Here is a 14,381-nt window from a genome sequence, read left to right as displayed (position 1 = left end):
TTGGTTTGGAACATAGTGAGTGTAAGATGCATATGAAGTGGCCAGCGGTGACGCCAAGGATGCAGTTGGATCATATGGATATAGCCAGAGAAGACGGGTTGAGGACAGAAAAAAATGGAAATTATTGGTTTGTGGGATTGAAGTATACATAGAGAAGAGAAGAGAGTCTGGGCCTGAGCTCTGAGAACTCAGAGAAGGGGAGGAGAAGTCAGCAAAGATACTGATAAGGACGTAGAAGGCACACCAGGAGAGTTTGATGTCATGGCAAAGAAAATCGAGTATTCCAGCCTAAGGATGGAGTTAAAGGGGCCAGGTCTACAGAATGCTGCCCAAAGGTCGAGTAAGATAATGCCATCCTTTAGTATCAGTGACAAAGATATTTAAAAAGTAGTTTTAGTGTAGTACCCTCTAGAAATGCATTCATTACCTCTCTCTCTTGGGAGAAGGGAAGCAACCTGCTCAGGAAGCCAGAAGACCTGGACTTGGAGTGAAAAGTCGTCGGTTTGAATTTGAGGGCCTCTGTGTACCACCTGCATGCCCTGGCGGTCCCCTTGCTCTCCGTATGTCCTGTCTTCTTGAGCCTATGGGGAGGCAGCCAACACAGCCTGTTCCCACCACCAAAGTTGTGCTGAGGGTTTACCAGGAAAATGCATGTGAAAGCACTTTGTCAACTGCCAAGAAGGGAGCAGCTCTCACTTTTGAAGGACCTATCCAATCCAGTTTAAGTATTGATGACGAGACCCACCTCGTGCTTCTGAGTAGAGAACTCTTCATAATGACACGTACATCCGTTTGTGGTCAGCTTTCCCCACATTCTCTCTTAACATTCGCTTTCGCTCGGGGCAACCAGGCCAGTCTCACAGAAGCCCTGCCAGCTGGAGCCCAAACCAGAGAAGCCGCTGGTGTGCGAGGTTGTTCCGTGGAACCCAAGTAGTTTTTCCCGGATGCTCTTAGACCGAAAAAGGTGGGGAGGGGCTGGGGGAGCTGCATATCTCTTTAAGAGTCACTGTGTGCACAACATACTGAAGCTCTGACAAGTCCCATGGGCAACAGAGCATTTGGGGAAATTCTGTTAAGAGTAGTATTTTGGCTAACAGGAATATTTTGGCTATCTTACTTATTAAAGCTAAGTTCTTTAACTTTTCTGTGCCTCAGTTTCCTCATCTGTGAAACTAGAAATAACAATAACAGTTACCTCCTGGGGCTGTTGTGAGAATTGAATGAGTTAATTCATAGAAAGCCTTAGAATACTATCAACACTTAGAACACACTGAATAAATACTAGCTGTTGTTATTATTGGAGTGGGTGCCTTTGGCTGAAGTCAGAGGTATAATTTCCAAAAGTTTAAGCTCTTTTATGTGCAGCAGTAAAACCCTCTTGAATTTATTAAAATAAATCTACCAACAGCTAAGTTTTTATTCATGCTTTGGGAAGAATGTTATACTAGTAGAAATGTCATTAAGAGAAAAAAAACGTCCACAGTTTTTAAATGGCTGGATAGCAGATTAACATGGAGGCAAAGTGCACCAGCCTTGAATCCGTGGAGACCAAGGTTTAATTCCAGCCACGTGGCCTTCGGCAAATTCCCCTCTCTCAACCTCAGCTTCCTTATATACACAATCAAGATACTATTTACTATGCAGAATTGTTGAGAGAAGTAAATGGATCCATATACGCAGAAGACTAGGCACAATGCCGTTCACAAGAGTGGATTGACATTGTTGGGTCAATATTTTGTTCTTATTTTGGAACTGATGACTTTAACGTTGTTGTCAGCTTTTTTGTTTTAAGGGTTTTCTAGATAGACAGCATTTTCCCATTGCAGGCCTTCCTTAATTCTCTAACGTATCTTCCTTGTTTACTGTGAAACCTGGGCTTTTCCATCCCTTCTCAGAGGCTCTTTCTGAGCGCACCCCTCTTGTTGTGGCTGGCTGGGACATCTGTCTACTGTTAACTTCGTCTGCAGTCCTGGCCTTGCCAGCACAGATGGGCAGCCCATTCTTCATCCATCCAGATGTACCTTGTCTTGTAGGATCAACTGCCACCTTGGAAAGTCTCCTCTTTCCAGCCAAGCCTCAGGGGACCTTCCCTGGGAGAAGCTCTGCTTGTCGATAGATTTTCTCATCAGTATTTTTCACTGTCATTTCCAACACTGTATAATTCTGATCCCATCATTGCCACCACGTGGCTGCATCAAACCTCATCTCCTGTCAGTACCTGAAAAACCCCTAAGAAGGTAGAGATCTTGTGATGTCTGAATAGTGAGCTTCTGGGCATCAGGGACACAGTCCCTTCGGCGTGATTGTTTCACCAAGAATGTAGAAACAAGGCTGTTCAAGGGTACAGGAAGAGACTGCCTGGGTTTGAATCCTGGCCTTGCCACTTACTGCCTTTGTGATCGTGGCAGGACGTGACTTCTTTATGCCTCAGCTTGCCTGTTTATAAAATGACAGTAGTAGTTTCAAGGGTTAAATGAGTTAATACATACAAAGCACTTACAACAGCACCTGGCGCCCAGTAAGCACCTAAATAAATTCAAGACGAGACTGAACATAAAGGGAACAGTCTTTGTTGCTCGTTAGCTGCATGTTGTTCCCACTCGGAGTCATCTCTTTTCAGGGTGAGGGCTCACAGCTGAACGCAGCCCGAGCAAGCGGGAGATGGAACGCTGCATTCCACCCACTGGACCACTCTCCCAGCTCCTCAGCCAGAAGAAAGCACCGTGAACAAGAATAACGCCCCCATTCCAGGGCCTGGAGTGTTAATTCAGCGACACTGCTGAGAAATGGCCTTTAGTTCATTTAATCATTGACTGCAGGCATCCTAATGTGTCCTGTGAGCAGCGGCCGCTCGTGGGGGGCAGAGCAGCCCTTTATTCCTGGATGTCGTTAACATCAGCACGAACACCGAATGCTTTCTAGCTGGGCTTTTGCTGTCTTATTTCCATAACTGAACAGAAATTATGAAACAGCTGGGAGCCAGGCTAGCAAACTGGATGCTCATTGTCCAGGGCAGGGCCTGCCCACGGGCCTCTGACAGTGTTGTGTGGTCGTGTGTGCCTGTAAATCACACTTGTGCTTCAGGAGGTTGAGTGGTTGGCATGGATGTCGGAACCCTGCTTCTCAGTGGATCGCAGAGGGGCTCCTTGTTCTCACTTACCTGCTGAGCTGTAAGAGGCCAGGCTTTATCTGCTTGGTCACCTGGGTCCGATGATGGGAGGGGTTTCCTGCCTCGGTGAGGAAGTTGGGCTGAAATTCCTATCCTGCAGCTTAAAATGTTACTGATATTTGATATCCTTTTGGTCAGACTCCTTCCTACACTTTCAAGGAATGGGAAGGGTATGCTGGTGTTTTATATGTATAGCATTTCAAACTGCAAGGAAACCAGCGTTAGGCAGTTTCTGGCGCTCAGTGTATCTAGAACACCTTAGGTGGATGGCAGGGGTTGCTTTTCGGTGACAGCATGGAATGGACATGACAGACCTACCTTCCATCGTCTAGGGTCTTCATGGCACTCTTTCATTACGTCTAGTCTGCATCTTTTATGTTGATGAATGCTTCACATCATTGTTTTTATTTGTCCCTAACCTTAAAACTATGACAACAAAATAGTTTCACCGAAAGTATTATTTTATATGACATTTAAATCGAGTTGTTTTCATTTCACCTGTTTTCTTCACTGAGCCGTTTTATAGAATTATAGAGGCAGGAGAACATAAGGGACCTCAGAAGTGTTCTAAGCCAATTCTTCTCTCAAAGCAAGAATCCCTTTGACGATGTTCCTCAGAGTCGTTTAACCTGTTTAACATATAATCTCTGCTTTACACGTTTAGAGGTTTGAGGCAGTGTATTCTGTTTTTGAGCAACTCCTAATGTTAGGGAATGTATCCTGTGACTGATTCAAATCCTTGTGATACCCCTGCATTAATACAGCTCACGCCAAAGAAAACTAAAATGCCCTCCATGGCAGCTCAGAAATGTCTGCAGGTGGGGATAATGGTCTTCTCCAAATGTTACCACTTCCTGCGACCTTTCCACATATGATTATCATTTAGCATCTTCGTGTCATCCCAGATGTGCTGGAGTGGCCCTGTCTGGAGCCATTGTATCAATAAAAAGGTTTATAATGGGCTTGCTTTCTTAGGACTCAATCTGAGAGTCTCATTATAAGGCTTCAGAATGGTGGCAGGAGAAATTTGGGGACTACATTTGCGCTTGACTTTTACACCAGCCTCCAGAGTCATAGGTACTCAGATGTCCGTTGGGCCATTCTTGCGCCTCTGTATTCTACTCAGGAGAACCCAGGTAGCCATTCTCTCTAGGGAAACTGCAGCTCAGAGACAATAAGGAACTTTTGAATAATCACATTGCTGAGCATCGGGAGAAGAGGCATGACCAGGATTCTTCAGTAAGCCTCCTTGTGGCTCAGTCTGTTTAAAACTTTCAGTTCCTTTCCACATGCGTAAAGACCAGCTCGGCACACGTGTACTCAGGTGGTGCTTAGCCATGGGGCTGCCTACTGATCAAAAGTTGGCTGGGAGCTCAAAGGAAGGGCTTCATTTAGGCTGTTGATTTTCCAGGAAAGATCTGAATGGGTAGGTTGGTTTGTCTTTAATAGTGTAAAGTTGATGTAAAAAGAAAAGAATGAAGTATATCTAGTCTGTCCAGTGTTCTCAGTGGTTCTCTGATTACTGGTTCTATGAAGAAAGGATAGGTAGCAAAGTGAAGATAGAAAGAGGGAAAAATGGCCACTTGAAAAAGCATAAGACAACGTCTTTCGCTTTGTATATATAGATGTCTCAACAGCTGCTTTCCAGTTCTCAGAGGCACTAGGGCAAGGGCCTGACGCAGAATATTATCTTCGCTTTACGCTTATCAACTGAGTGAAGTTGGGCAAGATAGTGGCCTATGTGTGGCTCAGTTTCCTTGTCTGTCAAATGGGGATGATGGCAGTAGTACGTGCCTCAAAGGCTGGGGAAAGAATTAGATGAGTTAATGTGAGTAAAGGGCTTAGGATGCCTGGCATCATAGGAGGCACTACATAAGTGTTTGTTCTCATTATTAATGATTCTTCTTTTTTGTCATTCTGACTACTTTGTTGTGCCTTGGATTCAGAGGTGCCAGCCTGCTTCACCATCACTCTCCCATCCTTCCTGTGAAGCAGGTCTGGAATCCCAGTGGTAGTTGCAAGGAACCATGCCCTTGCCCCGCAGTGGTTGGTTTGCAATGTTCTTTCCAAAACTGAAACTTTAGCAAATGTTAAAATGGGCCAGTGGAATGCCCAGAAGCTTCACTGCCTGTCATCCCACGTACAGCTCCTGCAAAGCTTAGGCAGAGCAGCCCTATTTAAGTGAGGGGGCATGTGTGCTGTGCGGCCGATTCAAAAGACCGAACCGGGTCCTTTCATTCTGAGTGTCTTTGAACAGAGAGCCCCTGAGTCGAGGGGATGGTTTGAGGTAATTCCCAAGGAGCCTGACTTGATCCTGCACCAGCTGCTTTCCTGTCCTCTGGAGGCTGAGTCAGGTCTTCCATGGTCAGTGAGGTCCCCTCTCACCTCTTCCAGGAGGTCACCCAGGGTGAAATGCAAGCAGAGCTCTCCACGAGCAAACCAGAACTGCTTCACTTCACTTCTTGCTTGGAATCGTTTGTAGATTTCTGCTTTTCAATGTGCACATCCTTGCTTAGACTCTTAGAATGAACAGATCTGTAAGACCACCTAATCTGCCCCCTTGTTGAAGGTTGGGTTGAAGTGACTTATTCAAGGTCATGCAACAGTCACTCATTTATTAAACAAATACCTATTGAGACTGTGGGCTCTGCAGTGTTTGTATTGGTGGCATAGCAGGACTGGAATCTAGTCTTACTATTTCTGATCTAGTGTTCTTTCCCCCAAGTGCTGTGGCCTCTCTTATCCACACCCCTCCCCCAGTGACACATCACATTGCAGCTATGGGATGTTAATTCTCATATGTGGGTGTTACCTCTGAGTCTTTATAACAGGAAACATGATGCAAAAGATAAACCCGGGACCCCAAATCTTTACATGATGGTGTCTAGCCTTGTTTTCCCCAAATCTACCAGAATCTCATGAGAACAAGACTCAAATTCTACCTTAATATTTGGTAAGTAGAAAAAATCAGCCAAGTATCCTGTCTGGAATTTCTTAAGGATGTTGAAGGAAATGCTAACGGTGATGGGGGTAGATAAGGCGTATTTGCTCAGTTCCTCCCTCCATACTACACTGTACCTCCCACTTTGTCTCCAATTGATAGAATACTCTCCCAGGTATTAGACCCACAATGCAGTCTTACATTAGAAGGGGGATTGGATTATGTTTCCCTTTAGGTCCCAGTCAGTTCTGTGTGTGTTACTGTCGCTCACTTGAACCAGTTCTCTAGTGAGAGGGCGTGGCAGGGTCAGAGCAGAGTGATCCCCACTGCTGCAAAAACAGCTTTAACCACTTGCTTAGGTAACACAATCAGAGGTGGCATCTTTATAAACAAAGAGCCAAATGACTCATCTACAACTTCTCATTTATCTCCGTTTTGATCTTTCCAAGGGAGATTTTGAGGTTTCATAAGATATGGAGGGCCAAGACTTCTTCATTTCTTTGTTTGTGTATCTCCTTCTTTGTGACTTTTCTTCATTCCAAAAAGAAGACTTAAGGTGGCTTACAAAGATTTATACAGTAACTAAACATAAAGTAAACGAGAAAATAAAGTAGAAGGGACTATCAAGTGAAAGAGAAACCAAGATGAAGCCTGGGTAGGGTCAGTTCACAGAATGTCTGCATAACGTGGCATGCAGGTGCAGGTGACCGAGGGGGCCGACAGTCTGGCTCTGAGAGTCCTGGCAGCTAAGAAAAGAGGCAAACTCGAATGGTTTAGGGTTCATGTTGTCCATCAGATAAGAGTAAACCCATCAGTCAGGCCAGCTTTCTGAGACCATTAAAAATCTGCACCCTTGCCTCGTAGTGGTTGAGTAGTGATATGAATAATGTCTGAGGTTACATTCCCACCATAAACACAGTGGTTAGCTTTATTCAGCTGTTCTGATAACACGGTAAAAGGCAATTTATGGCATCATCAAAATCACTTCTACAAGAGCCAGTGCACTATGGTGCAGCTCACACCTTTCTGCTGGTTAAACTTAATTTACCAAGAACATTTAAAGAAACAAAAGGAAAGAAAGATCAACTCTGCAGCCTTGGTGATGAACACCCATGAGGGATTATTTCTTCCAAATTTAACAGGAATTGAATATTTAAGGGTTAATATTATATTCTCTTGCGAGGATTTAAAGAGTCAGAATTCTGCGTAGTCATTTTGGGATAAATGTATAACCTTTGAGGGTGTCCTGAGCAGGACAGGATTATTTCCTCATTAAAATTAACTAGCCAGTTTATATACTTGAAAGTACAGCCATTCAGCCTCTGCCTGGAGGTGGCCTGAGGGGAACACCCATGGGAGAATCAAAACTGTCCTAAAAAATTTATCCTTTGGGGACACCAACAGAAGGCAAAGGGGACAGGGAGACCCTGGTGACTTACTCCATAGAGCAAGGCAGCAATGACGTTAGCCTGGAAAACTTTCAGAGTGGGTATTATCAGTCATCCCCAAACCAAGAAAAAAAAAAAAACAATTAAGAAACCTATAAGAACCCACTGAATGTCTAATTTTAAGTGATGCGTTTTGGAGATGCCTCCAGGAAGAGGTGGATACAAATACACTATTAGATAGTTCAGTATAGGTGGGGCATCTGCCAAGAGTTTCAGAGTGGTTGGTTTAAGCCTTTTTGTTTTTGATGGCAGAACCACTGTGATCTTGATGCATAATTTGCATGAAATTTAGAAGTACCATTTGATTCTGCCCTTTTCCACTCCTCCCAACTTGACTCTTATTCCCTTATTTTATTTTCCTGCCTCTCTGTAAGATGGCAAATAGGTACTATGCCAGGGCCAACCGTAGGGGGCTCTCTGTTTAGAAAAACATTCCCAAGCCTTGTCTATGCTCAGCATGAAAGAATATTCTGGCCTGGAACCCTGTCTGAGAAGGACATAGAAGGGTGAAGTGGTGGTCTGAGGCTCTGCCAAGCTTTCTCCTCTTCTCTTGCTACCCAATTTATGGTTTTCAATGCAAAAAATATCAATGGTATCAGGCCCTATCTGGGATATAGAAGGAGATAAAAACTGGAGTGGAAAAGAGACCCTACCCACAAATAGCTTTCAGTCTAGATTGCAGAGTAGGTAAGGCATACTCAGATAACCATAATGTCAGGTATGATATAAACTATAAGTATTGATAGGAGGGAAAATGCCCCCAAGGAAATTTACAGGCTATCCCCCCCTTTTTTTTGGTGAGGAAGATTGGCCCTGAGCTAACATCTGTTGCCAATCTTCCTCTTTTGTTTTTTTCTCCCCAAAGCTCCAGGACATGGTTGTATATCCTAGTTGTAAGTACTTCTTGTTCTTCTATGTGGGATGCTGCCACAGCATGGTTTGATGAGCGGTGGGTAGGCCTGTGCCCAGGATCCAAACTGGTGAAGCCCAGGCCGCTGAAGTGGAGTGCACGACCTTAACCACTACGCCACTGGGCCAGCTCCCTGCCCCCAAAGAAATTTAAGAGGATACTGTGTTGTCTTCTTTTGCCCCAACTCTCTTAGTTCAGTTCAAAAAATCTTTGTGCACCTGCCAGGTACCAGGCCCCACATGAGGGGCTGGGGGTCCAGCGGGAATCAAGCACACTCCTTGCCTTCAAAGAGGTGCTTCCAGCCAGAGTCATCAGAGCTTTGTAAAGGTGTCTGCTTGAGACAAAGGACATGATCTTTCTCGGACTGTTTTGGTATGGCCCCTCAAATAGCCCCACACCCGGGAGGAGAGAGAGCAAACATTTTTCCAGGAAAGGCATTAACTCAAATTGAGACACGGCAGCTGGAAATTGGCAAGGTGCCCTGAGAATGTTGGGGAAGTGATTTATTTTTCCAACCTCGCCACAGGAACCAAAGCCCTGGCAGATGCCTCCATGAGTTAGTGGCAGCTGATCTGAGTGAGATCATTATTAATTATTAGTCACTTTCGAGTGTCTTTCTCAGAAACTACAGAGTACTTGGGAAGCCCAGACGCTCTTGAGTTGCAATCAATACTGTGTGCACCTTGTGCAGGGACCTGAGTGGCATGGAATAATAAAGCAGTATTGATTCCTGGCAGAGGGGTTGAAAATGCACAATTTTTTCACATGAAAATCAGCTAGATCTCCAAAAGCCTTGATTATTTTTTTTCCTCAAGAAAGAGACCAATGGTGGGAGTAGAAAATTTGAAATGTTAGCTAAATTAGGGCTATTTCCTGCCAGGAGCCAGATCTGTACACATAATTATTTTATTCTCTGTGCTGGCATTGATTCATGTTGTTTGAGTGTTGGAAATATCTCTGTTTTGGGTTTGTAATCCAAATTATTCAGCTGGTTCCTGTGATGATGTTTTCTACTCTCATCTTCACTATATTATTTTTCCGTAAAACAAATAATTGCCTGTCTGGAACTTAACTAGTCCCTATTCCTCAACACACCCCTCGTTCCCTTCCCTAAACCTGCTTTTCTGCCTCTCTATCACACCATCCGCCATGCCTCTTGGCCAAGAACTTCACTCACTCTCACAAACCCCATAGTCACTAAATTTTGCCTATTTTATTTTAGCCTTATTCTGATTTCTACTTCTAAGCATCCACTCCAGTCTTATTATAATGACTGGAACTCTGGATAGTTTTTAGTCTTTCTTCCTTTTGGCTGCATCTCCATCCTTACCAGGGATTATGAACATAGACTGTCCAACTGCCTTTGCTTAACTCATCAATGCCGTGTCATTTTCTTCCTGGATCCATAGAATGGCCTCACACTGTGTTTCAGCTTTTCATCTTGCCCCCTGCCATAGCTGTTAGGACGCCTCTTGAAAATGCAAGTCTGGTCGTGACATTTGGCTGCAGGCGGTCCTCCAGTGGCTCGCCATTGCCCACAATCTAAGGCAGACAAATAACTGTTGGTGTGGAAGTGACAGACATTCAGGTCAAAAGATGCAGCTGATGTCTCAGGCCTCAGAGGTTATTGGAAGACAGCAGGTCCGAGGATTGCAAGCAGGAGCCACATCAGGAAGGCCTCCTCGTTCATGGGCTTCTTTGGAGTTTCACTGTCTGTGGTTGGTTTAGCTGGGGCTGTGACAGAGAGCTTTTGTACTAGAAAGCTGTATCCTGGTTGTATAGAGCTAGCTTGTCAGTGTGACACAGTCACAGTCCATTCTGTTTTGAGTGACTCATGTTTCCTCAGCCAGACAGTGAAGTGTTGTTGAGAATATTACACGGGAATGGACCCCCTGATATGTCGCTCCAAACCTCGTATTCGAGGAAAAGAAACTAGGCTCTGACACAAAGGGCCTGCAGCATTTCTCAAAAGAGGCACTACTAGTGTGTGGCATGGGAAAATATTTTGTAATGTATGACTATCCTGAGCATTGCGATGTTTAGCATCCCTGGCCCCTCATGCTAAATGCCAGTCATGTCCCCCAGTCATTGGGACAACCAGAAAAACTCACACATGCCCCGACACATTCCAACCACTCCAGGGACTGGGGAACGGTACTATCCGTAGTTGAGAAACATTGCCTCCTGTGACTATTAAGATAGTCTCCTTTCCTGAGAACATAGGGAAGAGCCGGATTAATCTGTGATCTTTCTATCACTCCTGTTGCCTCTTCATCTTCTGGAATGATTGAGCTCAGATTGAAGTCACATTGCCTGGCTTTGAAATCAAGCTCCATTACGTACTGGGTTTGACCTTGAATGTGGGCATGACCTTGAACAATTACTTAGTCTCTCTGTGCCTCAGTTTTCTCATATAAAATGGGGGATAATAATAATACCTATCTCAGAAGATGTTTGTGAGGATTAAATAAGATAAAGCATGAAAGGTGCTTACCACGCCGTCCAGGGTTGGAGGCATGGTAATAGTAGGAGATAACCTTGATGCTTCCTGAGCTTAAGGGTCTTACTTGAGCAAGAAGTTGAAATTAACACTTAAAGGTGAATACTCTAGAAAATAAAGAAAGGCAGCATGGTATATCATAAAGGGTAGGGGACTGGGTGGGAGGCAGTAAATTCCCTCGGACCTTCAGCCATTAATTACTGTGTGGCCTTGAATATTTCACTTCACTTCTCTGGTTTTTGCTTTTTTAATCTATGAAATGTTTGCCCTACGTGGTGTCAAAAAGATTGAGTGACATGAGCATGCAAATGTGCTTTCAGACCTATAGAATCTCATAAACAGTTTGGTGATACATAATAAGTTACTTATTATACACTGGTGTTTCCTCCCCTGATTTGAAAACCCCCATCAGCCAATCAGGAGAACCCGCTTAGTGGGAACTTCTTGGGAGACGTATGAACCTGGAGAGTCTACTTGCATGGTAGATGGAAGGTGGTTCTCTATGACACTGAATTACTCTTTGTCACCCCGTCCCTGCCAATGTGCCCCCAATAGCACAAGAGAGGAAGAGCCTTCGGGCATGTGGGCATCTCTGTTAAGAACTCACGTCCGCAGTTCAGCAGCTTTCCCTGCTGGTTTCCGGACACCCCCCGCCAGAGCCTGTTTCCTTCATGGTTGTGTGCTTGTTGCCCCACAGCAACAAAGGCGAGAGAAGGAGCTGCGGAAGCAGCAGGAGCGGGAGCAGCGCCGTCACTACGAGGAGCAAATGCGCCGGGAGGAGGAGAGGAGGCGTGCGGAGCACGAGCAGGTACAGCTGCGACCAGGGAGCCCCACAGGTGGCCCCAGCGGGAACTCCAGTGCCAGCCATCTCTGGGGTGTGGGTCACCTTCTCTTAGGACTGCTCAGTTTAAGCAGGTTTTTACTCTTTCTCAAGCAATTATTCTTACCTATTCAAGAAGTCAAATGCACAACCTTGGCAATGCCCACTCATTCAACCTTGCTGCCTACCCAAGCCAAAGTCCCCGGGCTTACCTTGATCTTCTGATTCTCCCAGCCCTGGGTATCTACTTTGAAGGTAGCACTGAAGCATGATAAATGAGCCACGTCCTCCTCTTTCATTGCTTCAGAAGAGCTTTTCTACCATGCCGTCTCTGGTCTCCATGACTTTGAGCCATTGATGCAGGCCTCCCTCTCTTTTTGTTAGGACCACATTCTAACAGCACAGTGAAACTTGGCAGGATGGTTCCGTTACAAAGACTGTGCATGATGGCATTCAACAATTATTTTATCGCTGCTGCTTGCACAGGAGCCTCTGAATTTCATAGCATTGTTAATTCCAGGTAGCACGTAAAGAGGGAACCTGTAGTAAAAAGCTTTAAAGTGTAGCTGGGTTTAGTAAAACCTAATAGTAGCAGCAAAGCCCTGAGCCGTCTCAGCCAGCTGCTGGAGCTGGAGGGCTTGTGCTTTTGACTGCATTGAAATGCTTTGGCTTCGGTGCGGCATACTTTTCCTGTTCTGTGAGGAGGTGTCTGGGTATTTTTTTCCATCCTTCCTTTCACACTTTACTTGGCAGCTCTTGTCACCTTTGAAATTACCGGTTCTTTTTCTCTCTCTTTCTCTCTTTGTTTTCCTCTGAAATCTCTGCTGCCTACCTCTCCAGGAGTACATCAGGCGACAGTTAGAGGAGGAGCAGAGACAGTTAGAGATCTTGCAACAGCAGCTACTGCATGAACAAGCTCTACTTCTGGTAATGGGAAAGCCAAGAGCCAGCTGACCTGCTCTGTGTTCATTGTGTGTGTGTGTGTGTGTGTCCTCCTAATGTGCCGGTCCGGAAGAGGAGATCTTTCAAGCCTCATTAACCTCTAAAATCTCACGGAGACTTAATACATTTCCTGACCCAGTTTGCTGAGTCTTAATACATTTAATACACTGGTTATGCATTCTTTATTAACTCTGTTTATTTGTGAAACTGTAACATGAATCCAGCCTTATTATAAGTTCAGACGGTTTTTGAGACCCACTGTGTTTATTGCAGAGTAATTTTTCAGGTCATTTGCAACATGCTGGAACACAATCATGGCAAAATGCACCTCTTCCAGAAGAACCCTCTCAGCTCTGCAGTCATATTTCATTTGCAGACTATTAGTTTTACCCTTACGATGGGAACATTTTGTGTTCCCTGCTCATGCGGCTTCCACTTGAAGTACTTTTTTATTATTATTACACTGCTCTCCAAATGAGCTTGGCGTATCTTTTTTTTTAACTGAATTTTTTATTCACTGAAACTATGATATTTTTTAGCCTGTACATAAGCTTGCTAATGGCCTTTGTTGGTCCAAGTTTTGTTAAACAAAAGATGATTTAGGCAATATCTTTCATTGCTAATTTACTTTTGTACCTAACTGTACATGTTTGAATGGTTTAGTTAGTCAGTCAGGAAGTGGATGGCTCCTTACTGGGGTAGTGTCCTGACCGTCCAAATGCCTGCATTATTGCCACTTCTTTGGTTGCAATTCGTCAGGGGCAAGTCACTTTGCAATGGGTGGTGTTCTGTAAGGACCACTATTAAAGCAATGGTGTTTTCATTAAATGCCATATTCTGTGTAGATGCTAACCTGAGGCTGTAGCTTACCTCTATGGCACATCCTGACATCTTCCTGGGGTTCTGTTCGCAGTAAGGCCCTTTGCTGTCACCTCCTTTGCCTCCATTGCATGCTTCTCTGATACTGGTCAGTGGTTTGCATATGGTGATTTGGCCTTTTCTTTGCTCCCCTTTCCTGATCTGGACAGGAATATAAGCGCAAACAATTGGAAGAACAGAGACAAGCAGAAAGACTACAGAGACAGCTAAAGCAAGAGAGAGACTACTTGGTTTCCCTTCAGCATCAGCGGCAGGAGCAGAGGCCTGTGGAGAAGAAGCCACTATACCATTACAAAGAAGGGATGAGTCCTAGTGAGAAACCAGCATGGGCCAAGGAGGTAAGTAAGCAAGCAAGTGTAGCCATGCCCTGTTGGCCAGGCGATTGGCTGTAAGGAGTTCATCCAGTAGAAGCAGAGAGTTAAACTAGTGTTACTAAGTTGGAAAACAATTCCTTGTAAGATGCACATGCTTTGCTTTTGGAAGAACCATTGTTTCTGTAGAGAACTGGCAAGGCACGTTAACTCATTTGGGTTCTTTTCTTTTCTTTTTTTTGTATCTTCATGGATACAGTAGACTTTTGTTAATAACAACGGGAAGTAGAAAAGTCCTTTTCCTTATAGGAGTCCAATTAAGTTTGTGGCATGAGGAGGATTTTTAGTGACTTTTCCATGGAAGAATATGATTTAAGGCTTAAGGAATTCTAGGTAGAATCATTTCCTATCCATACCTGGACCCTGAAAGTGATCATTAGCGTTGTTGCTAACATTCCCTT

At 44.5% G+C, this 14,381-nt stretch overlaps 1 protein-coding gene across 33 annotated transcripts in view; it reads left to right on the top strand.

The window, feature by feature from the left end:
- TNIK (TRAF2 and NCK interacting kinase) overlaps nucleotides 1-14,381 on the top strand; it is a 383,771-nt gene that overhangs the window by 291,909 nt on the left and 77,481 nt on the right. For 22 of the 33 annotated variants that reach the window (XM_070583121.1, XM_070583113.1, XM_070583119.1 and 19 more), the window contains 3 exons: nucleotides 11,666-11,776; nucleotides 12,629-12,715; nucleotides 13,759-13,947. In XM_070583121.1, the coding sequence (XP_070439222.1) occupies nucleotides 11,666-11,776; nucleotides 12,629-12,715; nucleotides 13,759-13,947 (387 nt within the window). The remainder of the gene's footprint in view (nucleotides 1-11,665; nucleotides 11,777-12,628; nucleotides 12,716-13,758; nucleotides 13,948-14,381) is intronic. The other 11 variants (XM_070583127.1, XM_070583120.1, XM_070583125.1 and 8 more) reach the window with 1 other exon arrangement.

This window comes from Equus przewalskii, chromosome 18 (assembly GCF_037783145.1).
Source record: "Equus przewalskii isolate Varuska chromosome 18, EquPr2, whole genome shotgun sequence".
Classification (NCBI taxonomy): Eukaryota; Metazoa; Chordata; class Mammalia; order Perissodactyla; family Equidae; genus Equus; species Equus przewalskii.
The sequence above is the reverse complement of the archived record's forward strand: the minus strand, read 5'-3'. Positions and strand labels throughout refer to the sequence as shown.